This window comes from Eptatretus burgeri, chromosome 3, assembly GCF_056783735.1.
Source record: "Eptatretus burgeri isolate ZD-2024b chromosome 3, Ebu_testis_v1, whole genome shotgun sequence".
In the NCBI taxonomy this organism is placed as follows: Eukaryota; Metazoa; Chordata; class Myxini; order Myxiniformes; family Myxinidae; genus Eptatretus; species Eptatretus burgeri.
The window spans coordinates 60,195,069-60,220,649 of record NC_140963.1 but is presented as its reverse complement, the minus strand read 5'-3'; the positions used below and the strand labels follow the sequence as shown (position 1 = coordinate 60,220,649).

The following is a 25,581-nucleotide window of genomic DNA, read 5'->3' as shown; positions in this document are numbered from 1 at the left end:
CGCTTGGTGCGTTTATATTTTTGTTCAGTGTGTGTATGTGTATATGTATATATATATATATATATATATATATATATATATATATATATATATATATATATATATATATATATTGTTGTGGTTGACGAAATTCGCAAACCACCATTCAGGTCCCGTAGGTGAGATATCTCTGTAAGTATATGTGTAGTTAGCCCAAACCCGTTGTTTAGAGGGAATAAATGTCATTCATTCGGGCTGCGACCCTTTTAGATAGCCGTTTTTCTTTTACTATCTTTATTTTGGACCAGCCGCCATTACTACCACCACCAACCACATCTCAACAGCCATCACACAACAACCACCAACCGCAACGCCGCTTCACAACAACAGCCACGACCCTTGCCGTCACATCTCGCTCTCGCAACCATCGCATCACCGCCATCCCCGCGCCGCTTGTGGGCACCGATCCTGGACTCGTACAGGGCGCGCACCGAGCAGCGGGTGCAAAAACACCAGCCTTTCCGAGAAATCGGATCAAGAACGATTCACGCCCATTTCTGTTCCGTCCTATCAGCGAGCGTGGGGCGATTTGGCCCCGCCTCCAGGTGCGTCGGAGTATAATCGCTATATGCAGATTCGCGGATCAAGAATCATTCACGCCCACTTTTCCTCTGTCCAATGGGGAGCATGGCTCCGCCCCCGAGCGATTCCTGATCCAAAAATCTGCATATGGTTTCTCCTGTCGCACTATAAAGCGCCGAGCGCGGAGCAAATCGAGGCAGTTGTTGAGGGAGTTTCTGAATCGAGGAAGGAGAGTTGAGAAGAAAGAGTGAAGCAGTTGGACGGAGTTGAGAAGAGTGGAGAGTGGGAAGAGTTGAAGAGTTGAGAAGAGGAAAGAGTTGGAGAGTTGTGGCGGCGGCGAAAGCAGTCGAGAGAGTGTCTGTCGGGGTCCGGAGAGGCTGGAGAAGCCAAGAATCTTTGTGGAGGTCGGCGCTCGTGTCGGAGTCGGGGAGCTGCGAAGAGGGGAGGCCGGTAACGCGATCGAGGTCGCAGTGGCGTCGCTCGTCGCGGGACCCAAGCCAGCCAGATATCCTCATTCCCCGAGCATCAACAACCCCCCCTCCTGTTTCCCCCCGCGCTGAGATAGTGTGAGAAGGGGGCCCCGTTCCCACCCCATTCCAGGCAGTGCCAGCGAGGCCCGCGGAGTCGGGGCGCCGCCGCCATTTTGCGGCTCATCACCAGACGGGTAGGCTCGACGCGGTCTCGGCCCCAGGCCCGTCTGCCCCCTCATAGTTGAGGGTGGTCCCTTTTTCTTTTGCTTTGAGTATATGTGTTGTCGGCGCCGTCTGTGAAGTAAAACTGTATAAGTGTTGCCGTGTGCTCGGTAGTCGGTAGTAGATCTGCATTGTTGCATTTGCTTTTTGTGCAGAATTGTCGTGTTACTTTTACATTTGCTTTTGGTGTAATTGTATATGTGTGCTTTCCGTTTGCCGCGGAATAAATGTGCTTTATGTTGAACTGTTTTTCACGTTTCGCTTCGTCTTTTCTTTTATTGAATCTCCATCTTACTTCACGTAAAGGGTTGGTCGTGGGCTAAAAACGCCCAATAATTAATCGAACCGTCGACGTTGACGATAACACCGCTCGGTTATCCCGATAGTACGGAACGGGTCGCTTAAAGTGGCCCGTGTCCGAAGTCGACCTGCGGCGAGGTGCGATCGCCCGATCTACCCTCCGTGTGGGTACTTAGGTAGGTCGAATTTGGCGAGCAACCCTATCCCACGCGGGGGGGCGATTGGCACGATCGTGGTGAGGCCGAAAGGCCCACCCGTGACTTGTTCCCGGCGTTAGTCCGAGAGGGTCACGACGGGATTGTCTGTCCGGTGGGCGACGTCCCGCGATTCGAGTTACGTGGCCGCTCGCACGCCGGCGGGCGCCAATCCGCATATATATATATATATATATATATATATATATATATATATATATATATATATATATATATATATATATATATATATATATATATATATACACACACATATCATGTATGAATTGTAGACAGCAGCAACTTTCTGAAAATGCTTTATTTTAGATTTTGAGAGAGGTGTGTGTGTGTGTGTGTGTGTGTGTGTGTGTGTGTGTGTGTGTGTGTGTGTGTGTGTGTGTGTGTGTGTGTGTGTGTGTGTGTGTGTGTGTGTGTGTGTGTGTGTGTGTGTGTTGTTGATGATGATGATGAAAGCATACAAAAAATCATTCATGTAATGCCTAACTATTTTGTTATGAAGAAACACTGGTTCAAAATTTATATTATCGGCCTACTAATGACATTTTAAACTCTTTTGCAAAAAAAAAATCACAATATATACTTTTGTATATTTTTTAGGTAGATATCCCTTTCTGGACATTCACGTCTTTTAATTTTAAAGCGACCTCCAATACTTTCAGAGTTACAAGTGAACACGTTTTGTTGGTTAGTGATACATTTATGTGGTTTTGGTGGCCATTTTGTTTTCCAATTGTGTGGGTCAAAAACGAATATTTCAACTTGGTATCTGAATTTTTATTTCTTCTTAATCTGCACCCTCAAAGTTTTATTACTGACTTTTAATCAAAAATGCCCCCTATGAGTTTTAAATGAGCCTTTTCAGAAATTTTCCCTCGTCTATGTTCTCGATTGAAGTTTTCCATTTGTTTTGAAACAACAACTAAAGATAAAATGTGATCTTGTCAATGCTGATGACTCACTCAAAAAGTTTGCAAAGTGCCCCAGGTTACTAGTCATTGTTAAATGATCTCACGTCTGAATATCTTAACATGTATGTACAGTATATCAATCTGTCGAATGGAAAATTAGGTGCAGCAAGTGATCATTTAATTTTTCACTCCAAGCAGGAATCAGCTTGTAACCTAACACATAGAGTGAAAGTATAAAGAGTTTGGCAGCAGATATCAGGATGATCCAGAATCCCAGTGGAATAAGTATTGTTACTGATTAGCTATAGTTAGTTCTGCTCCAACAGGCCCACAGCACGGAGATAGCCAATTGATCTCCCGGAAGCAACCCAAAGATCCCTCACATCTGAGATGTTGTGCTCTTGCCTTTGTGGAGCCAAGGAAAGTCTTCCCTCGTGCTGCCTTCCCTTGTCTTTTATGAGTCTTCCATAATTTGTTTTATTGTGCATGGGGCGACCTGACAGCGGTTGCAGGTATCATCATTGGTGTCATCGAGTCGATGTTTGTGTGGAATAAGTGTTGTTATATATGTTGCTGACGATTGATCGTTCACAGAGAGACTGAAAAATATATTAAGAGAATCCTGCGCAAGACTGTTGAGAAGAGCATAAAAAGAACATCAGCTGGAACAATCGCATCCCTCGTAATGTACTTGTGCTATATGACAATGAAACATAATACATTGTTTAACAATGCAGCATGCCTCACTGGGGTATATGTCTTGGACTCGAGGTGATCCCTTTCCCACCGGAAGTGCTATATTAAAGTAGATCTGAATATTCATCAGAATCCACTTGATTAGTTGTTGTCACACACCCAACCTGTCCACCAAGTTTCGTCCAAATCCATCCATAACTTTTTGAAATATTTTGCTGTCTTTCATTTTTGCCCAATCACTCAATGGTGAAGAATCATTAGTGTGTGTGTGTGTGTGTGTGTGTGTGTGTGTGTGTGTGTGTGTGTGTGTGTGTGTGTGTGTGTGTGTGTGTGTGTGTGTGTGTGTGTGTGTGTGTGTGTGTGTGTGTGTGTGTGTGTGTGTGTTTTACTGTATCTGGATCTTCACCAAAATCAAATCAATTCGTCCTTGTCACACACCCAACCTGTCCACCAATCATTCAAATCTGTTCATAACTTTTTGAGATATCCTGTTCATCGACAAACAAACAAACGGGTGAAAACATAACCTCAATCCACCTTCGGTGGCGGTGTTAATGAAAAGAGGTGGCTCAGAATTAACTACAATGGCCAACTTCTATTGGATACAGAAATTTATTTATGAGTTAGTATCATGAATGATGAAAGGGGTGTGATGGGTACTCATAAGAGCACTGATCAAAGTCAAATGAAAATGACAATGTCCAGCTTAAATAATGAATAACTTAACAATACCAATTTGCAGAGTTCCACTTGTTTCCCTTTAATCTGTCATTACATAAAGTGAGCAATGAAGATCCCCTCTCTTCCCACCAATGCAATAACTGCTACTACGACTACTCCCACCTCTTGCGGGTGTATATGCATTGTGCTGTGTAGTAGTTGTGGTAGTGGTGGTGGTAGTCGTCATCTTATTCTTCTTCAATTATTGTCACTTTCTTGTGGGGTCAGCAGTAGAACGTTTTTGGCCAGTCTTTTACAGACCGGCTGGCCAGGCCTGACGTTCGACTGAAGGTGAAAGGAATTTGTAATACATTCAGGGTGCTGAAAATAACTTCCCTAATTTTCGCGCAGGGCACCATGTGATTTTTAACATTCACTGACAAGTGTTTGCTGAAGGGGCCCCCAGTTTAATGTCCATCCGATGGGCCGATGCTGCACACACATTGATGTATATCCCTGTGTGCGAAACACCAGGGTGACTGTTTATAGCTGGGCCAAGTTTCAAACCCTGAATCGACACCTTTGAGTGCATACCTCTAAACCATCCTCTTAGCCCAAATGATGAGATTCACCCTCACATATATACATATATACGTTTTTTACTTCCGAAATCTTATATTGATGACTTCCGTCCTCTGTTTGTGTGTTTGTTTGTGTGTGTGTTTGTTTGTTTGTAGGCACGATAACTCGAGAATGGAAGAAGCTACCAATGTCAAATTACACCACATGATTCAGGAGGGTGATGGCTAGCGCTGATTAGATTTTGGTCAAAATCGGTCAAAGGTCAAGGTCACAGTGAGGTCAAACATAATTCCGTAAATTCATGTGGAGAAATGGAGTATTTTTGCTTCGGTCGACGTTACGAGTTCGTTTTAACTTCGATTTTAATTTTGTCTTCGGTTTTTGCGATCGCTTAGGACGCTTAACACTTGGTTGTCGAAATTCTGGTAAAAATCGGATGTTTTGGAAACGTTTTAAGATTGTATAAAAAAAATATTTCACTCGCGGCGTCACGGCTCGTCACGTGGTGCAGCGCACTCGAGCAGACGTGGCGTTGAGTCACGTAAAGGTTTTGCGTGTGCGCGCTGATGGTGTTTTCGATAAAGATGGTGTTTAAAAGTCATTTTTTATCCCAATAAAGGTTATCGTCGCATGCCTGACTTGCTAAGCCGTCGGATTATGTAAAGATCATAAACCTTTACACGGTGGATGGCCGAATATTACGGTTTTGTGACTTTGATAAAATAATATTAAATAATTGCGTGGAGAAATGGATATTTTTGCTTTGGCTGACGTTACGAGTTCGTTTTAACTCGGATCGCAATTCTGTTTTCACTTTTTGTAACGGTTAAGTATGCTTAATAGTCGGTTGTCGAAATTCTGGTAAAAATCGGATGTTTTATGAGATTTATGTTGGGTGTCGTGTCTGAGGCTTAACTGAAGATTATGCTAATGAGGGGGATTGTAACACACGGCATTACGTGCTCGTTTTAAAGTCAATTTCAATCCTGTTTTCACTTTTGGTAATGGCTAAGTATGCTTAATACTCGGTTATCGAAATTCTGGTAAAAATCGGATGTTTTATGAGATTTATGTCGGGTGTCGTGTCTGAGGTTAAACTGAAGATTATGCTAATGAGGGGGATTGTAACACACCGCATTACGCGCTCGTTTTAAAGTCAATTTCAATCCTGTCTTCAATTTTGGTAACAGTTAAGTATGCTTAACACTCGGTTGTCGAAATTCTGGTAAAAATCGGATGTTTTAAGAGAGGTTTGGTACAGAATCATCGTAGAAACTTCTGGTTTGCGTCGCTACCTTCTCGAGAGACAGCTTTTATTAGACAAGGTCAGAGGTCAAGTTGACGATTTCATAAGTACCAGTCTTTGACTGCTTGTTTGTTTTTTTTTGTTTTTTTTGATCTTTTAGGCGAAGAAGGTGACTGAGCATGTGCAGGGCATAACAAGGAAAGTCCATTCTGGTGAAATTGCAACAGCAAAGGTACGTCTTTGTACTTTACGTACAAAAAGGTATACCACATACCCTATCTCTATCTTTATAATTAATATTATTGGAGAAGTACACTGATATCTACTAATGTCTTTGTCCTGCACATAGTTTCTGAATAAGCTCCATTCTGAGCCTTAATCTGAGTAGAGACTGAAAGTGGGATGGCAAATTTTATGCTGTTATTGTATCATTTTGAAATACGCTTACAATAAACTAGGACAAGGCATCTGCAACCATCCTTGACCATGTTGTGGAACGTTGGCCGAGGCCCTTGTGTGAATCAGATGAAAAATAACTCTACTGAAAGTTCCAGTCAACACAAAATTCAGGATAATATTTTTGTGCTCATTATCTTCTATTTTGTCTTTTTGCTCTTGTTCCTCATGATGTCTTCACCAGCAGCAATTATGCCACTTTGACACAGCACGTATGATAGAGATTAGTGATGGTGCAAGCCTAATTTTCTCGAGCTTGAGCTGAGAGAAACTTTCAAACAAATCGAGGCCAAGCTAGTCTTCATGGTATATTAATTTCCCAGGAATTCCTGCATTTTCCTGGTTTATTTTTATTTTGGTTTGTATCCTGGAACAGCTTACATGTCCCGATTCTTTGAAGAAAGAATGCTCCAGGCAGTTTACCATCACTTCGAGGTTTAAATCACTTTTATTTTAAAACACTCCAAGTGCAACGGAAAAACAATGCTTTTGCACACAAACCACCGTTCTGCCAGACAGGGAAGAGCCGGCTTCTCCCAGCAGCAATAATGCAACACATGGGCGGAGAATAAATACACATTTTACATTCAAGCTTGGGAAAAGCACAGTTCACACTCAGAAAATTTGGGTTCGAACCACATCTTGTGGCAAGTGCCGATGTGCTTGTGCTTGTGCTTGCGCTTGTGTGGTGTACTCTGTGTACCTCCTTTCCCAACACCAAGGAAAGACTCATCAGAAGGGGAAGGCATGACGTGTGCACATGCGCAAGAAAGGAAGGCATGACGTGTGCACATGCGCAAGAAAGGAAGGCATGACGTGTGCACATGCGCAAGAAAGGAAGGCATGACGCCTTCACAGATAAGGAAACACAGTAACGTGCATGAAGAGGGTTGGGTTGTGGGCTGTGGGGTTAAATGGCAATATAAAAGAATACCTAAGGATTGAGGATTACCAGAGACGATAGTGCACTGCCAACATGAGCGATTGAAGAGTCTCGAGATGGCAGTTCAACAGCTGGGAGAAAAGAGGAACAAAAGAGTAGAGATTTCTTTGGCAGACAATATTTCCAAGATCGCCTCCAAAGCCAGCGCCCACTTGGCATCCTTCGTCATAAAAGGTCTTACCTTGGCCATTCTGAACCTTTGACAACCGATAAGTCTTTTATTCACAGATTGGAGTGCTGTTCTCCCCTTTGGGCTACAACCGTGCCTCACACCTTGCCCTTCTTGATGCTGTGGTATGTAAGGCCCTCAATATCATTGGAATCTCCTGTGACAGCTGAGTTTTTAGGCCTTTTACATTTTGTGGTGCATGCAGGTTGGTGGCCTCTCTGTATTCTACCACCTCCTTCTTGGTCTTGCACCCTCTGCCCTTGCTTGGCTATGTCCCTCCCAGGTTTCTGCAAGGTGCCCATCATCTGCCAGTAACCCTTTTCTTGTTAACTTCCCAAAATCCAGGTGCACTGCTCACCTCCTCATTTGATCCGCTTTCTCTCGCAATCAATTTATCCAGTCTGTTCAATCCCATATATTTCCCTTCAGGGCTTCAAGACAACTGTTCACGATTTCAGGTCATCCCCCATCCATACTCAAGATGTCTTCTTCCCCAAATGACCGCATCCCCCATCACTTTCTTTTTTCCAGGTAATTGTGATCTCACTCTCACTTCTACTCTGCTGTTGCTGTTCCCCTCATTCCATCCTGTTATTTTCCATTCTGCTTTAGCTCTTCCACGAGCGTCGATCATACATACAAAAAAATAGATGTGCAGTCAGCCTGAATTGTGTGAGTTTAACCAGGTGGTGGGTTACCGAAAAAAAAAAAAAAAAAAAAACCCTGCATCTTGGAGTCAAATAAAAAAGGTTATTGCATTAAGGTGCTATTGTTGTGGGGCCGGGTCTCGGTGGCGAGCATGACTGCTAGATGGAGCATTAGAGTCGGCTCCACCGAACGCCCGGAATTTAGGTCGTACCTCTCGGACAACTCCGAAAGGTCACGGGTCACTGAGAGGACCGTGGTCGCCAATATTTTGACGGCGTGAGGTCGGGCCCACTTGTCGAACTCCAATTTACCTAAGTACTCATGCCGTCTAACTACCCGGGAACCACACCCTTGGCTGACTCTGTCCAATCCGAGTCGGAGGTAACGGCTCGGATCCGGCATAACCGAGCAGAGTTGCCAGAGCCGCGCCAGACCAAATGAACTATTTGCCGCTTCGCTATTTTCCAACACGCACCATGCTAAGCCAATGAAAGAAGCACAGAAACGAGCTGGTACATTCAACAATAGGGGTATTTATTTTGCAATAATCGGGGAGGGGAAGCACACAAGAGCAGAGTTATCACGACTACAAGAAATGCAATGTACAATGAGCAAAGAAAGCACTTACACAGTTGTTCCTTAAAGACTGGGCCCAAGGACACACACACACACGCACACACAAATGCCCAGAAAGACATAGACCTGTCCACCTCGTCCACCGTCGAAGATCTTGGGGTAACGGGACTCGAACCCGCAACAGAGGCCGCTCCAAGCTCCAGGTACGGAGGGTAGCGTCGGGCGTTGGCACGCTCCTCCGGCTCGCAGGCAGGCGACACGAGATGATCTCCTGAGTTGAGATGGTCGACCGCCCACAGCAATGCGCCAGACGAGATGCCTCGGATTCGTGCGATGCAGTCGGCCGCAGACCCGGACAGAGACTCGCACTCGAGCAGACTGGACGCGCACTCGAGCAGACTCGACGCAAATCCTTCCTTGCTTTTTCTTTGTCGCTTTTCTTTTTGGGGCCCGTCTGCTCCCGTGGCCTGCTCCCATTGGGTGGACAGCGTGTTGCGGCTCCGCCTTCTTTCCAAGGACCGCCCCGATTCTGGTCTGCTCGACACCCATTGGGCAGAAAACTACGCATACCCTTGTTTGGCGCGCAGCTGAAGCGAAACGCTTTGTGACCATATACGGTGCAAAATCCACACCGATTCGTACACCGCCTGGGGCATGGAATTCCAGACATGCCGGCGAGCGTGCAAAGAATGCCGTGAGTAGAGTGTTGTTGTTGTTGTTTTTTTGTTTTTGTTGTATACCTTGTTGAGGCTCGTATGAGAGCTAACACACAATGCACAGCAAGGGGGCATGAGACAAGAGGGGTGGGAGTGGGAGGGACAAAACAGTGGGGAACAGACACATTAGGAGATCTGTGGAAGGGAGAGGGATGGGATGGGGAACATGGGGAAGAGAAGATGGACATTACAGGGACTTTCAGGAAGGAAAGCAGGGGAATTAAAGGAAGTGGGCTTGGGTGGATTATCGGGGGTAGAAAAGATCGAGGATTTGGATGGAGGATGATAAGAGGTAGTGGTGAACAGCTGTTTTGAAGGCCTGGAGGGAAGAATGGGAAAGAATAGAGTGAGGGAGTTTATTCCAAAGGCAGGAAAAAAAGAGGAATGAAAGAGTGAAGGTGAGCCGTGATTCGTGATTTTGGTCGTTTTACCAGAAGGGGGTTGTTGGCGGACCTTGTGTGCCCTGTGGAAATGTGGTGGGGACAAATCGCAGAGAGAGAGCAGGGGGGGGCAAGGCTGGAGAGGAGACGTTAGAAGACAGAAAGACCACCGACCAACCTGTGGTGATTGAGTGAAAGGCCCAAAGACTCAGCTTCATTGCGGGAGATGCTGATGATCCTAAATGCCCTGGTTTCGACAGCGTGAAGCCGAGAAAGGTGGGAGGCAGTAGCACCAGCCCAGAGGGGAGAGCAGTACTCCATCAGGCTACGGACAAAAGCTTTGTCAGTGGTCAGGAGCTCAAGAGGGCTGAGGAAGGACTTTGCACGACGGCGAATTCCCAGTCGGCGACTGGCGTTGGAGGCGAGTTTGGAAATGTGACTTTCCCAGGAAAGGTCATGGCAGATAGTGAGACCCAGAAGGTTGAAAGAAAAGACTTCTTCCAGAGGATTGTTGAGAAAGTGGATGGGGGGGTTTTGTAAACGGTCCTTTTGGAGAGTCATAGTGAGAGTGTGAGATTTGTCAGCATTGAAAGACATGTTCCACGTTGTTGGACCAGTTTGTGATTTTATCCAGATCTGCAGTGAGCGAAGAAGCTGCTGCTTGCTGGTCTGAGGGATAACAGATGGTACGGCAGAGGGTGGAGTCATCAACATAAGAGATATAGAGGATTTTCCAGAGAGTCGGAGAGATCATTGATGAAAACCAGAAAAAGAACAGGGCACAGAACGCTACCTTTAGGAACTCCAGCCTGGACAGGAAGAGGGGATGAAAGAACTCCATTTAGGGCCACACATTGACTGCGACAGGAGAGGAAGTCTGCAAGCCATGAGTGGAGATGGCCTTGGATACCATGGGAAGAGAGTTTGGTGAGTAGGGCAGGGTGCCAGACTGTGTCAAAAGCACGTGATATGTCCAGGGATACGGCTCGGATTTCCTGTCTGGCATTGAGGACCTCCATCCATTAATGGGAGAGCAGAAGCAGCATATCCAGGGTAGAGTGACCTGGTCTGAAACCAAATTGATGATCGAAAATCAAGCCATTGGAGAAGAGGAAGGATTTCATGTCTGAAGCAATGATGGATTCCATAACCTTGCTGATGATTGGGAGAAGGCTGATTGGTCTGTAGTTGCAGGGATCTGTTTTTGCACCTTTTTATGCAGGGCAGTGATGTTTGCAGTTTTCCAAGCAAATGAGAGGGTGAATAGAACAGAGAGAGGGTGAGCAAGAGCAGAAGAGCAGGCTTTGAGGACACGTGGGCTGATGCCGTCTGGACCGGTTGCAGAATCTGAGTCGAGGTTTGAAAGCAAGCTCTCCACCTTGTCAGGAGAAAAGGACACAGAGTCCAGGGACAGTTGAGTGCGACTGGGTAAGGAGGGTAGAGAAAGTGATGGGTTTAGTGCACAAGATTTAGCTGCATACACCGAGTTTAGGCATTCAGCTTTTTCACGTGCGGTATCAGCAGTGCGGTCTTTTGAGGTAAGGGAGGGGATGGAGGGGGAACATACACCAGAAACAGATTTGATTAACGCCACCAGGATTTTGAGGAGGGAGAGAGGTTTGAGAGTTCAGACTTGAGATGAGAAAGATGTTGTTTTCTGGCTCTCCTGAGGGTAGATACACACTTGTTCCGAGCTTTGTGGAAAGAACTGAGATTGCCCTCAGTTGGGTTTGCTTTCCATGAGGCAAAGTCAAGTTGTTTCAGGACAACTGCCTCGCCACAAGCTTCAGTAAAATCCACAAGCTTGTTGTAGGTGATGTAAAAATCCTATGTATAAAATAATCCGCAGCACACGTACAATTAATTCTCATTAAACTCGGGACGGGACCCTAACTAGAAACACGTACTTACTGATATAACTGATCTATAGGACCTGGCTGTTGTGTGCTCATGGTTTCCAGATTCGCAACACTATTTCACTGGAGAGCCAGCAGTGATGAAATGTATACCTTCAGGGTTGGATATTTGCTAGTTGTAAACATGGAATAATTTATTTGTTTAATAAGTCGAGTATTGCTCCTGTCAGAAAACTTGAGAAGCAATTCTGGAATGTGTGGGCCCATTGAGATCACCCTGTTGATCTGTTATGAAAAGAAATTGCATTTCGTGAATGGATGATTAAACATTTTATTTGAATGTTCCTGGCTGTTGTTTTCTGATTGAAACTTTGTACTTTTCTCCCTCTCCTCCTCACATTCAACTTTAGGGTCTAAGTATCTTGGAGGTGAAGTACCAATTGCTACTGTTCTACCTGATGGACTTAACCCATGTGATTATGAAAAAGGTTGATGGTCGAAGTTTATCAGGAGAACCTGCCATTGAGCGTATGGTTGAAGTGAATATGGTGAGATGACTTCTTTTCATTTTTGCCGACGATAATTTGCACTTTCCATTAAAACAAATTTTTTTGAACCTTTTTTTTTTTTTCCTCCATAAATTATATTTCTTATTGTGCTTTAGAAAGTAATTTCAAGTTGTATGACTACAAATAAATACTGCTTATTCAGCTATATAACCAGATTGATGTTTCACTGTCTCCATTGGGCAAAGGTTCTTCAAAAGATGCGTCCTCTGGATAAGAAGTTGAAGTACTATGTGGACAAGCTGGTGAAGGCAGCCGTCACTGGAGAGTTGGGTATGTTTGCTCTGCATGCTCATGCAAATAGCATTTTTTGAGGTAACCAGAAGAACAAAACCACTGTAGAATATTCAGACATATTAGAGAACTAACTTTCAATTGTGTATGACCAATGACAGCAAAATGAGTCGCATCACCCATTTTCTTGATATTTAGTTGTGACTTCCAGGTGATCAAGTGAGATGTAAACTTTCCAGTCACGTGAATTTATTTGGGATATCTGGATATTTGGTGAAGATATGTGGAAAGTACGTCTCGAGAAATGGCCAACATAAAGTGGTTTTGAGATGATAGATAAAGGTATAAAGGCATAAAAGCAGAAAGCCTCCCCCCCTTCGTGCTGCCTCACCCCCCCCCTCACTCCCCTCGTGTTTCCTCACCCCCCCTCCCCTCGTGCTGCCTCCTCCCTCCCTCCTCCTCCTCATGCTGCCTCCTCTCCTTCCTTCTCATATTGCCTCATGTCCCCCCCCTCGTGCTGCCTCCCCACTCTTGCTGCCCCCCTCTTGCTGCCCCCTCTTGCTGCCCCCTCTTACTGCCCCCTCTTGCTTCCCCCATTCGTGCTGCCCCCCTCGTGCTGCCCCCCTCGTGCTGCCCCCTCGTGCTGCCCCCTCGTGCTGCCCCCCTCGTGCTGCCTCCCCCTCGTGCTGCCTCCCCCTCGTGCTGCCCCCCCTCGTGCTGCCTCCACCCCCTCGTGCTGCCTCCACCCCCTCGTGCTGCCTCCACCCCCTCGATCTTCCTCCACCCCCTCGTGCTGCCTCCACCCCCTCGTGCTGCCTCCACCCCCTCGTGCTGCCTCCACCCCCTCGTGCTGCCCCCCCCCCCTCGTCCTGCCTCCACCCCCTCGTGCTGCCTCCACCCCCTCGTGCTGCCTCCACCCCCTCGTGCTCCCTCCACCCCCTCGTGCTGCCTCCACCCCCTCGTGCTGCCTCCACCCCCTCGTGCCGCCTCCCCCCCCTCGTGCCGCCTCCACCCCCTCGTGCCGCCTCCACCCCCCTCGTGCTGCCTCCACCCCCCTCGTGCTGCCTCCACCCCCTCATGCTGCCTCCACCCCCTCGTGCTGCCTCCACCCCCCTCGTGCTGCCTCCACCCCCTCGTGCTGCCTCCACCCCCCTCGTGCTGCCTCCACGCCCCTTGAGCTGCCTCCACGCCCCTCGTGATGCCTCCTCGCCCCTCGTGCTGCCTCCACGCCCCTCGAGCTGCCTCCACCCCCTCGTGCTGCCTCCACCCCCCTCGTGCTGCCTCCACCCCCCTCGTGCTGCCTCCACCCCCTCGTGCTGCCTCCACCCCCCTCGTGCTGCCTCCACCCCCTCGTGCTGCCTCCACCCCCTCGTGCTGCCTCCACCCCCCTCGTGCTGCCTCCACCCCCCTCGTGCTGCCTCCACCCCCCTCGTGCTGCCTCCACCCCCCTCGTGCTGCCTCCACCCCCTCGTGCTGCCTCCACCCCCTCGTGCTGCCTCCACCCCTTCGTGCTGCCTCCACCCCCTTCGTGCTGCCTCCACCCCCTTCGTGCTGCCTCCACCCCTTCGTGCTGCCTCCACCCCTTTGTGCTGCCTCCACCCCCTTTGTGCTGCCTCCACCCCCTTCGTGCTGCCTCCACCCCCTTCGTGCTGCCTCCACCCCTTCGTGCTGCCTCCCCCCCCTTCCTGCTCCCTCCCCCCCCTTCGTGCTGCCTCCACCCCCTTCGTGCTGCCTCCACCCCCTTCGTGCTGCCTCCACCCCCCTCGTGCTGCCTCCCCCCCCCTCGTGCTGCCTCCCCCCCCTTCGCGCTGCCTCCACCCCCTTCGTGCTGCCTCCACCCCCTTCGTGCTGCCTCCACCCCCTTCGTGCTGCCTCCACCCCCTTCGTGCTCCCTCCCCCCCCTTCGTGCTCCCTCCACCCCCTTCGTGCTCCCTCCACCCCCTTCGTGCTCCCTCCACCCCCTTCGTGCTGCCTCCACCCCCTTCGTGCTGCCTCCACCCCCTTCGTGCTCCCCCCCCCCCCCTCCTGCTGCCTCCCCCCCCCTCGTGCTGCCTCCACCCCCCTCTTCTGCTTCCCCCCTCACGCCGCCTTCCCTTCCCCTCGTACCTCCTTCCCTTCCCCTCGTACCTCCTTCCCTTCCCCTCGTACCTCCTTCCCTTCCCCTCGTACCTCCTTCCCTTCCCCTCGCACCTCCTTCCCTTCCCCTCCCGTCTCCTCACACTATCCTCCTGTCAAACCACCTCCACCATCATACAACTCTCCGCAGGTCGAGAAGAGGAAAGGCTGTCAAAGAATGTGCTAATTAGACAAATGAAAGCTTTTATTTATTTATTTATTTTCTTCTTTTTTTTGAGCGGTTTGTACTGCTGCTCGGATCAATTAGTTGAGTTCCCACAATAGGGTCCCGTGACCGTTTTTCCGGGACCAAGGTTTGAAGGTTAATTTTAGTCAATCTGAGGGTGCTGATTAAAATGAGCTGGGGTGAACCTCGTGAAAATGTGGGCTAACTCGGCCAGATGCGAAAATTCAAAATGGCCGCCATGCTACTTCCAGTATATCAAAAATTGCATATCTTTGGTTCTACATGTCCTATTTTTATGATTTTTGGGTCAAAATATATGTTTTGAAGGTCAAGGATGTCATATTACCATTCCAGATTGTTATATTTAAGGGTTAAGTCACAAAATATGAAATATAACTTTTCGGGGGCCAAATCCAAGATTGTCATCAAGTAACATCTGGAAAATCGTAAAAAAAATCAATTTTCTTCTCATAACATTATTGGCAGTGAATCTTTTCATGCAAGTAAATGTTTGTTTATATGTGGGAGTGCACAACAAATTGAGACAAGAAGAGAAGGACGCAATCATTGTCTTTATTTTCAGAACATGATGTGAACATAATATCAATTTCTCAACTTTTACACTGTTCAGGTAGGTTATACCATTCTTTTGTATGTCCCTCCTGTACTTTATCTAGAACAGTAATATGATGAAAGAATATCAACATTCCTTCATTTTGTCTGTAGAGCAACAGTGTTTCAATGGAAAAATGAAATAAAACATGAATTATATTTGAATTCCCGGCAATTGACGCTTTCCCGGTAAGTATTCTTGTAATTTGCATTGACCAAAGTTTGATGTACTGTCCAAACTGTCTTTTATCTAAGACAGTCATAATAAAATAATATTAACATCTCTTATATTTTGACTGTGGCAATGTTTTTACAGTTGTAAATTAAATGAAATGTTCATTGAAACACATACATGTAATCCTTGAGTCACTATCTGAGTCGCTGGCTCCAGAGTCACAAACTTCATCATCATGCAACAATGTCTGTTCTTGTTCAACCAAGTCATGTAAACTTCTTGGGAGTGCATCATGGGGACCTCACTGACACACATCTACCGTCTATCATTGTCCATCCATGGTTGGTGGGATTTGGGGGTGCATCCGGCTTGTCATAGTTTAGTTGAATGTAAACTTGGTAGTTAACTCACGTCACATGCAGATTGTGAGAATCTGGATCTGTTGGGATGCGGGACGTGGACTTGTTTTTCATCTGACCCCACTTCCGTGCTCTGGCTTCACCGAACGTTTTGCTGATTGTGTCATTATAGATGTGTCTAATAGTGAATGTGGCCATTTGCTGAAGCACCTCTTGTGTCACTGGAAGTGTTTTGCCAACATCTTTCAAAAGATTGCGTGCCTCCTGAGTTCCTGTTCCTTTTTCATAAACTGTGTTTTACCCATGTCCATAGAAGCCAGATGTTGTATCAGATCCGCTATGGATGTGTAATGGGATTAATATTTCTGCTACATCATCAGAGCAAAGGTCTCTGCAGCTGATGATTTTGTCTTTCCGTTTGATAGCAAGGGTGCCCTCCAGTTGATGTGCAACATATGCAGAAAGTATCACTACATCTGTGTCCTCGGCATCAATCACGACTGTCTCCATTTTTCCTGCTTTTCGGATTTGCGAATAGATGAAGAACAGCATTGTGTCCGCCTCAATGTGACTACATTCAAATTCTTCCATCCTTTCTCCAGAGGAGATGTTCCAACAATTTTGCCTGATGGAGTACACAAAGTCAATTTCTCTATGATTCTTTGCAAGCTTGGTGAACTCATCCTTTAGAAACTTTTGCAGCCTTTGTTTATTTTCCTGATTGCTGAGCAGCACCTGGAAGTTCTTTGTTGCAGGAAACCTATCTGATGTTTTCATGTACACATTTCTGGACCCATCTCTATATGCTGTCGTGGATTTACGACGCTCATGCTCACTGTCTTTGATGGAATTTTCCACACCATAGGCATCATTTAAAAAAACAATCTGGCTTGCATTTGGATGCCTTCTGCGAATAACGGAAAAAAGCTTTTCAGCATAATCTCCCCACGTGAGGGCAGACCCATCAGCTTTCTCACGATCTTCTGCAGTTGGGGTCGCTAATCTCCACAGGAAACCCATATCGACTAGGGCAATGTACTGATCTGGAAAAGATTTGACAGGCTGCATGTTTAATTTCTCAACTAACTTTGATTTTTGCACTTTCTTCATGGTACCGTTGATGTTAAATATGGGTAAACACTCATCTGTCACGCGAAATTCCATCACCTGTGCGAGAGTAAACTTCTCTTCACCAGATTCTGCCAGCCAAGTTAACGATGCCATTGCTCTGTTTTCCATAGCGTCTGTCTTTGGCACTTTGCCTGAGACTGAATCCCTAGTTACAGGAGGTTTGCTGAAAGTGTATCTTGAACATCTGTGTATAGTAGCATCAAATTGTGTGTTCTGTGAAAACATTCGTTCTCTGAAAAATTGAGTCACTCTTGTTTCACCATCTTCGTGAGCACTTTCAAAATCACGTACCAGGTCACTTGAGGCAACAACACTGTTGATGTTAAATATGGGTAAGCTCTCAGTTGTGGTTTATCCAAGTCAAATGGGTCACAGTCAAACTCAGTGATGCAACTGTCTAGGTCTTGGACAACCTGTTCGTCAATCTTCAGACGACTGGGGGTATTCTCAATATGCTTCAGAGCAGAGGTCTTCATCTGTGCCAGTGTGTGAAGAGCTGCCCTTACTCTGTTGACTGAGTTCACATGTATGTGTTTCAATGGAGATTTCATTTCATTTAATTTACAACTGTAAAAACATTGCCACAGTCAAAATATAAGAGATGTTAATAATATTTTATTATGACTGTCTTAGATAAAAGACAGTTTGGACAGTACATCAAACTTTGGTCAATGCAAATTACAAGAATACTTACCGGGAAAGCGTCATTTACTGGGAATTCAGATAATTCATGTTTTATTTCATTTTTCCATTGAAACACTGTTGCTCTACAGACAAAATGAAGGAATGTTGATATTCTTTCATCATATTACTGTTCTAGATAAAGTACAGGAGGGACATACAAAAGAATGGTATAACCTACCTGAACAGTGTAAAAGTTGAGAAATTGATATTATGTACACATCATGTTCTGAAAATAAAGACAATGATTGCATCCTTCTCTTCTTGTCTCAATTTGTTGTGCACTCCCACATATAAACAAACATTTACTTGCATGAAAAGATTCACTACCAAAAATATTATGAGAAGAAAATTGATTTTTTTTTTTCTATTTTCCAGATGTTACTCGATGACAATCTTGGATTTGGCCCCCGAAAAGTTATATTTCATATTTTGTGACTTAACCCTTAAATATAACAATCTGGAATGGTAATATATGACATCCTTGATCTTCAAAACATATATTTTGACCCAAAAATCATAAAAATCGGACATGTAGAACCAAAGATATGCAATTTTTGATATACTGGAAGTAGCATGGCGGCCAATTTGAATTTTCGCATCTGGCCGAGTTAGCCCACATTTTCATGAGGTTCACCCCAGCTCATTTTAATCAGCACCCTCAGATTGACTAAAATCAACCTTCAAACCTTGGTCCCGGAAAAACGGTCACGGGACCTTATTGTGGGAACTCTACTAAATTCAGTTTTTACGAAGCCATGAATCGCCAGATCACGACAGGATAGCTGAGAGATGCGCATGCCTGCTCTAAACTGTCTCGCCTTGGTTTAAATCCCGACTCGGCTATAAACTGTCATCCTGGTGTTTCACAAGTACCAGGATGACAGTTTAAACCAGGATGTTTCTTCTCCCCTCTCCTATCTCATCTCTTCTCTTCTCTTCTCTTCTCTTCTCTTCTCTTCTCTTCTCTTCTCTTCTCTTCTCTTCTCTTCTCTTCTCTTCTCTTCTCTTCTCTTCTCTCTCTCTCTCTCCTAACTCTCTCTCTCTCCTAACTCTCTCTCTCTCCTAACTCTCTCTCTCTCCTAACTCTCTCTCTCTCCTAACTCTCTCTCTCTCTCCTAACTCTCTCTCTCTCTCCTAACTCTCTCTCTCCTAACTCTCTCTCTCTCCTAACTCTCTCTCTCTCCTAACTCTCTCTCTCTCCTAACTCTCTCTCTCTCTCCTAACTCTCTCTCTCTCTCTCCTAACTCTCTCTCTCTCTCCCTAACTCTCTCTCTCTCTCCTAACTCTCTCTCTCTCTCCTAACTCTCTCTCTCTCTCCTAACTCTCTCTCTCTCCTAACTCTCTCTCTCTCTCCTAACTCTCTCTCTCTCTCTCTCCCAACTCTCTCTCTCTCTCCAAACTCTCTCTCTCTCTCTCTCTCCAAACTCTCTCTCTCTCCAAACTCTCTCTCTCTCCAAACTCTCTCTCTCTCTCCAAACTCTCTCTCTCTCTCCAAACTCTCTCTCTCTCTCCAAACTCTCTCTCTCTCCAAACTCTCTCTCTCTCCAAACTCTCTCTCTCTCCAAACTCTCTCTCTCTCCAAACTCTCTCTCTCTCCAAACTCTCTCTCTCTCCAAACTCTCTCTCTCTCTCCAAACTCTCTCTCTCTCTCTCTCTCTCTCTCTCACTCTCACTCTCACTCTCACTCTCCTAACTCTCCTAACTCTCTCTCTCCCCCACTCCCTTTCCTCCTTCCTCTCTCTCTACCCCCTCCCTTCCCTCCTTCCTCTCTCTCTACCCCCTCCCTTCCCTCCTTCCTTCCTCTCTCTACCCCCTCCCTTCCCTCCTTCCTCTCTCTACCCCCTCCCTTCCCTCCTTCCTCTCTCTCTACCCCCTCCCTTCCCTCCTTCCTCTCTCTCTACCCCCTCCCTTCCCTCCTTCCTCTCTCTCTACCCCCTCCCTTCCCTCCTTCCTCTCTCTCTACCCACTCCCTTTCCTCCTTCCTCTCTCTCTACCCACTCCCTTTCCTCCTTCCTCTCTCTCCCCCACTCCCTTTCCTCCTTCCTCTCTCTCCCCCACTCCCTTTCCTCCTTCCTTTATATTTCTGCCCCCCCCCCATGCCCATTAATATTCTCATCAGTGAAACGACGGGTTGTATTTGCTTGTAATCGTAATAGAGCTTAGCTCAGTATTCCATTAACTTAAGCCAAGCCACTTCTTTTTCAAAAAAATAGGACCACAGGTTCTGAAGCTCACCTGGAGCTGGATCAAGAGGAACAGTGAATGACGTCATAAAATATCGAAATTTTGTTGATGCGCAGAATCTGGTCACGTGAATGGTTGAATGGAAGCCCTCTTGATGCTGATTACAATGATATATATTTACAGGTCATGGTTTTACAGGTTACAGGTCATGTTTTTGGCTTGAGGGCATGGCTGTGCTGCTGTAAGTTAAGGCCAGGAATTTTTAGCATTTTAGGCCTGATTTCAACTCGTTGATGAGCGCAGATTTTGATGCGGTCAATAGACTTTCCTTAGGCATCAGATATGAAGCTTGTGGCCAAGTTTCATCAAAATCATGTTTTTGGTTCAAACGATGACTGAAGATGACTGAAGTGTTTGCAGACTCGCTCACTGACTCACTCATTGACTGACTGATTGACTTACTTACGGACACTGTTCGATCGCATAAACTCACCAAACTAAAGTTCAGGTGAGCTAATAATTGTTAATGGATAACAATGTTCTTGTTTGTGGTCGTTTGTTACTTACGAAATCTAAATATTTCGTAAGTATATTGATGACTTCCGTCATCTGTTTGTGTGTTTGTTTGTAGGCACGATAACTCGAGAACTAAAGAAGCTACCAATGTCAAATTACACCACGCGATTCAGGAGGGCGATACCTATGCTGATTAGATTTTGGTCAAAATCGGTCAAAGGTCAAGGTCACAGTGAGGTCAAACATTCGATTTTTGATGGTTTGGTACAGAATCATCGTAGAAACTTCTGGTTTGCGTCGCTACCTTCTCCAGAGACGGCTTTTATTAGACAAGGTCAGAAGTCAAGTTGACGATTTCTTAAGTACCAGTCTATGACTGCTTGTTTGTTTGTTTTCATTTAATTTGGCTACATGGCTTGTTTTTTGCCCCAATTGCTCAGAAAAGTTAAAGAGGAGATAGGACATCACACTGCAAGCATATTTGCACCTGCACCTGCTATCACACCTGCTTAAAAGGTGACCAGCTTGTGCTTAACTAACCAGTATCTCCTATAAATGGACAAGGTGTGTGCGTGCACGAGGCATGTTTTTTGTGGAGGTCTCGTGGAGCTTTCTGACGTGTCGTGTGATACACCGAAATTATCTCCTGTGTTGATTAGGCTAAATAACTACAAAGAACCCAGAAGAATTCCCATGGTTTAAACGCACGCCGTGTTGAGGTGTATAGAGCATCTTGATATGTCCCTCCACGGCATGGCATTCTAATTCCAAAATAAATAAAAAACAATGATGACATTGTAAGAAAGCATATATTAATTAATACCAATGATATTAACAACAATAATAATAACTGCAGTATCATTTGGCAATAATAATAATGAATGTACAATCCCTTGCCCAAGCATATCTGGGCTTCGTGAAAGGCAAGCTAATGCTCAAGCTGTGCAGCAGGCAGGCATGCTTCAAGGCCGTGAGAACCAATGAAAATTTGGTCCATTGGACTAACAGGCCCACTAGTTATGCAAATGATTCAGCAAATTGTGCTTCAAATGCAGATATGTGAAAATAGTGGAGGTCTTGAGCTATTTCTTGCATTGTTTTGTGGGTGGGGTGGAGGGGGGAGGGGGGAGCATATAAATTGCAGTCATGTGGCTGCTTCACCAGACGACTGGTTTACTTAAACAGGTGAACAGTTGTTAGGCTATGTCAAATTATGTTATGTGTGTTGGAATCTACGTGTGCCCCATCTTGTAGGTGAGAACCACCCACTGAAGCACAAGCCAAGACCAAATAACCTCGTCAGCAAGGTATGGCAGTTCCTAAAACTCATGCAGATGTTTTGATGTTTTATTTTATATTTGTTTGGGATGTTTAATTGACCCTGGAAGTACTAAACATGCATGTTACATGATTGTGAGTCATTGCATTTGTGCAGAAATTCTCCCTTGTTTTTTTCTAGCTGGAGGCACCAGAGGACGTCTTGGAGAATGATGAAAATGATGATGACGAGGCAGAGAAAGGGGTAAAAGCAAGGGAAAAGGACCAGAATGGGGCGAAAAACAGGAAATATATTCCTCCAAGGGTTGCTGCCATGCCATACGGTATGTCCAGACACCACGGATAGCTCCCATAATAGATAGTTTGTTACTTGTGAAGAACCCAGTCCTTGCTGAAGCAAATGTATACAGCAGTAATTTTTACGGTCAAACGTGGTTTGCCATGTGTATGTTTGCTGCATCAACAGAAATCTCCCATGTTCTCTCATGGCCATCATGGCGGCTGTGTAGCACAGCTTGACTTTGCTGTTTTTCCTTGTTCTTCTTGTTCTACTTAGCCCCCCCCCCCTTATTTCCACACTCGCTACTTTTTTTTAACCTTTCTTGAGAGAAAGAGAGAGACGGCATAATTGTTTCATGGAAGGGGTTGTCGGGTGACTTTTTGAGGCCGACCGTCTCATCTCCTGAAAAAGGTTCCTGCTTGTCCATGTTTTTGGGACGCACCAGAACGGACCTCCATGTAGAAGAACACTACCGGTGAGGACGGCGTGCAGACCCTGGTGAGGAGGCACAAGATCAGTTCCGGTGGTGTGCGGATGGCAGACTCCCATGGAGAGGCCAGTTATTATCTCAGACAGCATGTGTACCCCTGTGGAGAGGCGAATGATCAGCTCTGCTGGACTGTGGACCTCTGTGGGAAGGCGAGGGATTAGCTTCAGCAGCAACACCCATATAGAAGCACTCAATCGGATCTAGTGGTGTGTGGTTTCTGGGAGTGGGAGCAGGACAAAAGGAAGGGGAGGGAAACAAGCAGGGGGGTGAGAGTTGGAGGAGTGAGGGGAATGGGGTAGTGAAGAGGGAGGAAAGGTGAGGGGGGGTGCAGAGGGAGTGATGGGGGTGTGTGCGTGTGCTCATACAATGTTAACAGCAAGCTATGGTAGTAGATCCAGCAGGTCAGCCCAGGGATTGCTGCTGTGATGACCAGAACATCCAAAACCAAACAAGATGGTACTAGTTCTTTCAGGTGGACAGTGATTCGGAAGCGAGGTCCGGCTCGGTAGTCTGAATGTGGGATCAATGGAAGGGGGGAGGAAAAGGAGTTGAGATGGTGGAGATGATGTAGAGAAGAGGTCAGAAGTGTTTTGTGTTTCCAAGACCATCTGGAAAGGGGACAGCGCACGAGGAGGTTGGTAAGAGGATACAAGCTGTTGCATGCGGGAGGAGATGGAAGGAGTCATGGCATTGGAAACATCATATTCCAAGAATACATCAAGGTTGTGGTCAAAGTGGAAAGATAGGAGGGACAGATAGTTATGGCATGGTTGGTGATAAAGGAACAAATGGTGTGTGTTTTGTTGATATTTGGGCCACAAATGGGAAGGACGGAGGCAGAGAAACATTAGTTCAGGGACACATTTGAGAGGATGATGGGATTGGTTGAGCTGCTGGAGGAGACTCTGTGCATTGCAGGATATTTCAATGAACATGTGGGAGTAGCGTGGCCGAGTGAAGAACAATGTGTTTGTTTATTTGGATGGGGAATGAGGAAAATGGGGAGGGTTGAGAGCTGGTGGAGCTGTCAGTGAGAAATTGTTTAGCTATAGCTGTTTCATTCTTCCTGAAGCAGGACAGCCAAAATATTACTTGCAGGAGTGGACAGCACAAAACAAAACTGGATTTGATGGTAGTTAGAAGCAACTGTTGTGGAGGACTATGCATGTGCGTGTGCACGAGTCTCCAAGCCATACTTTTTTATTTTTTTTTATAATTTTTTTAAACTATTTGAGCTTTTGTCATATTTTCAACAAACTTTTATTTTGAGAATATGGAGACTAATTAATCATTTCATCAAAGGTCAAAGTCACATAGAATTGTCAATTTTCATCCGTTCATGCAAAATCCGACAAGCCCCCAGATATGACCTTCCCATTGGTGTTAAGTAGTATGAAGGTTTGGTTAGAACCCACCCATCTACCAACCTTCTGCCTTTTACGGGCCCACATCGTCGGGAGTTTTGGCAATACAAACTGTGACATTTCAACATTTAGGACAAGTTGATCAGGGAGTTCTCCAACTGTTTCATTGTGCAGAGGCACACCCCTTTTTCACAGTTGCACTTACCTGTCGTTTTGGCTTCTTTGAAAGTTTTTTTATTTTTGTTTTAGTTGTTTCATTCTCCAATCCTTATCTGGGAGACATGAAATATGTCCAGGATACCTGAATTTACTTCTTCATTTCTCGGAGTTTCTGCGCATGTGCGCTAAGTAATCTGGGGTGGATTATGTCATTTTGAAACCTCCGTATAGGTTCACCAATCAAAAGCTAGAAGCCTTTTATTTTTTGAGGTCCACAGGTCAAGTGCTGGTTTATTACGGCTTGTATTATGTCTATGTTTGACCGGGCCATCTTTTGTGATCAAATTTTCAACAAATGTCATGAAAATATGGAGAACACCAATGAATAAATGTTCCTTTTTTTTTTCTTTTTTCTTTTTCTTTTTTTAGCTGTTGTTCTCGTCAAGTTTATTTTGAGTACAAAGCAGATGTTTGCATTTTGGGATGCTTTCTGGTTTTATTTGAAATGGTAATATTGCTTTAGGTTTTGTAGCCAATGTTGTGACAATTGGCTACGTTCTATCTGCTGAGCCAGGGAAACAAAAATAAATCAATTTTTGCCAAGTTGGATCTTCTGTGGTACGTGTCCGAATTTGCACGACTTGGCTGTATCTCCAGTTCATCATTTGAACTGAGGGACTTGCAAATTAAGTGTTCAATTTTCGAAATTATACTTTGTTGAAATCAAAAATATTTTGCAGATCATGATGAGACTGCAGCACAAAGTCGTCAACGTCTGCTTGATCGTACTCGGCGTCGGGCTTTGTCCAGCTCGATGATCAGGGAAATGCAAGAGGAGCTGGGTGATGCCCCTGTTGAGCAGTACGAGGGGTTTGCGCTTCATCACATGAGGGATGGAACACGTGAGAGAAATCGGTGAGTCTTGCATTCCACAATCGCATGCACTAATGATACCTTATATACCATGGTCATTTTGTTGATTTTAATCATTACTGCTTGCTTGAGATTTCACTTTTGATCATGCCTTGTTCATTTAAAGCTCACATGGGTGACTTGCCTTTCCCATTTTGTCTTTCCCTGCTTCATTAATGCAAAAATGCTACAGATTCTATTTGATTTCTGTTAGCTTTCTCCTTGTCATTGCCTGTTTTTGGTTCAGTCATGATGATGATAACTGAATAATTTGAACTGAGTACATCACATCAACTTTACTTGGCCTTTCATTTCAAATGGTGGCATTATGTGCATCGAGAGATATGTAAATGTAGATATAAATACATTATATAAATGCTCCTCTCTCGCTCTCTCTCTCTCTCTCTCTCTCTCACTCTCTCACTCTCTCACTCTCTCACTCTCTCACTCTCTCACTCTCTCACTCTCTCACTCTCTCACTCTCTCACTCTCTCACTCTCTCACTCTCTCACTCTCTCACTCTCTCACTCTCTCACTCTCTCACTCTCTCTCTCTCTCACTCTCTCTCTCTCTCTCTCTCTCTCTCTCTCTGTCCCTCTCTCCGTCTCTCAGTCTCTGCGTCTCTGCGTCTCTGCGTCTCTGCGTCTCTGCGTCTCTCGTCTCTCGTCTCTCGTCTCTCGTCTCTCGTCTCTCATCGCAGATGGTCAGTACTTTTGTACACCGCTCCTTCC

The 25,581-nt window shown here is 45.6% G+C and overlaps 1 protein-coding gene across 1 annotated transcript in view; it reads left to right on the top strand.

The window, feature by feature from the left end:
* Window positions 1-25,581, top strand: part of NGDN (neuroguidin) — a 47,260-nt gene that overhangs the window by 15,852 nt on the left and 5,827 nt on the right. The window contains exons 3-8 of the mRNA XM_085873648.1: window positions 6,021-6,092; window positions 12,015-12,152; window positions 12,359-12,443; window positions 21,622-21,674; window positions 21,827-21,968; window positions 24,679-24,853. Coding sequence (XP_085729774.1) covers window positions 6,021-6,092; window positions 12,015-12,152; window positions 12,359-12,443; window positions 21,622-21,674; window positions 21,827-21,968; window positions 24,679-24,853 — 665 coding nt within the window. The remainder of the gene's footprint in view (window positions 1-6,020; window positions 6,093-12,014; window positions 12,153-12,358; window positions 12,444-21,621; window positions 21,675-21,826; window positions 21,969-24,678; window positions 24,854-25,581) is intronic.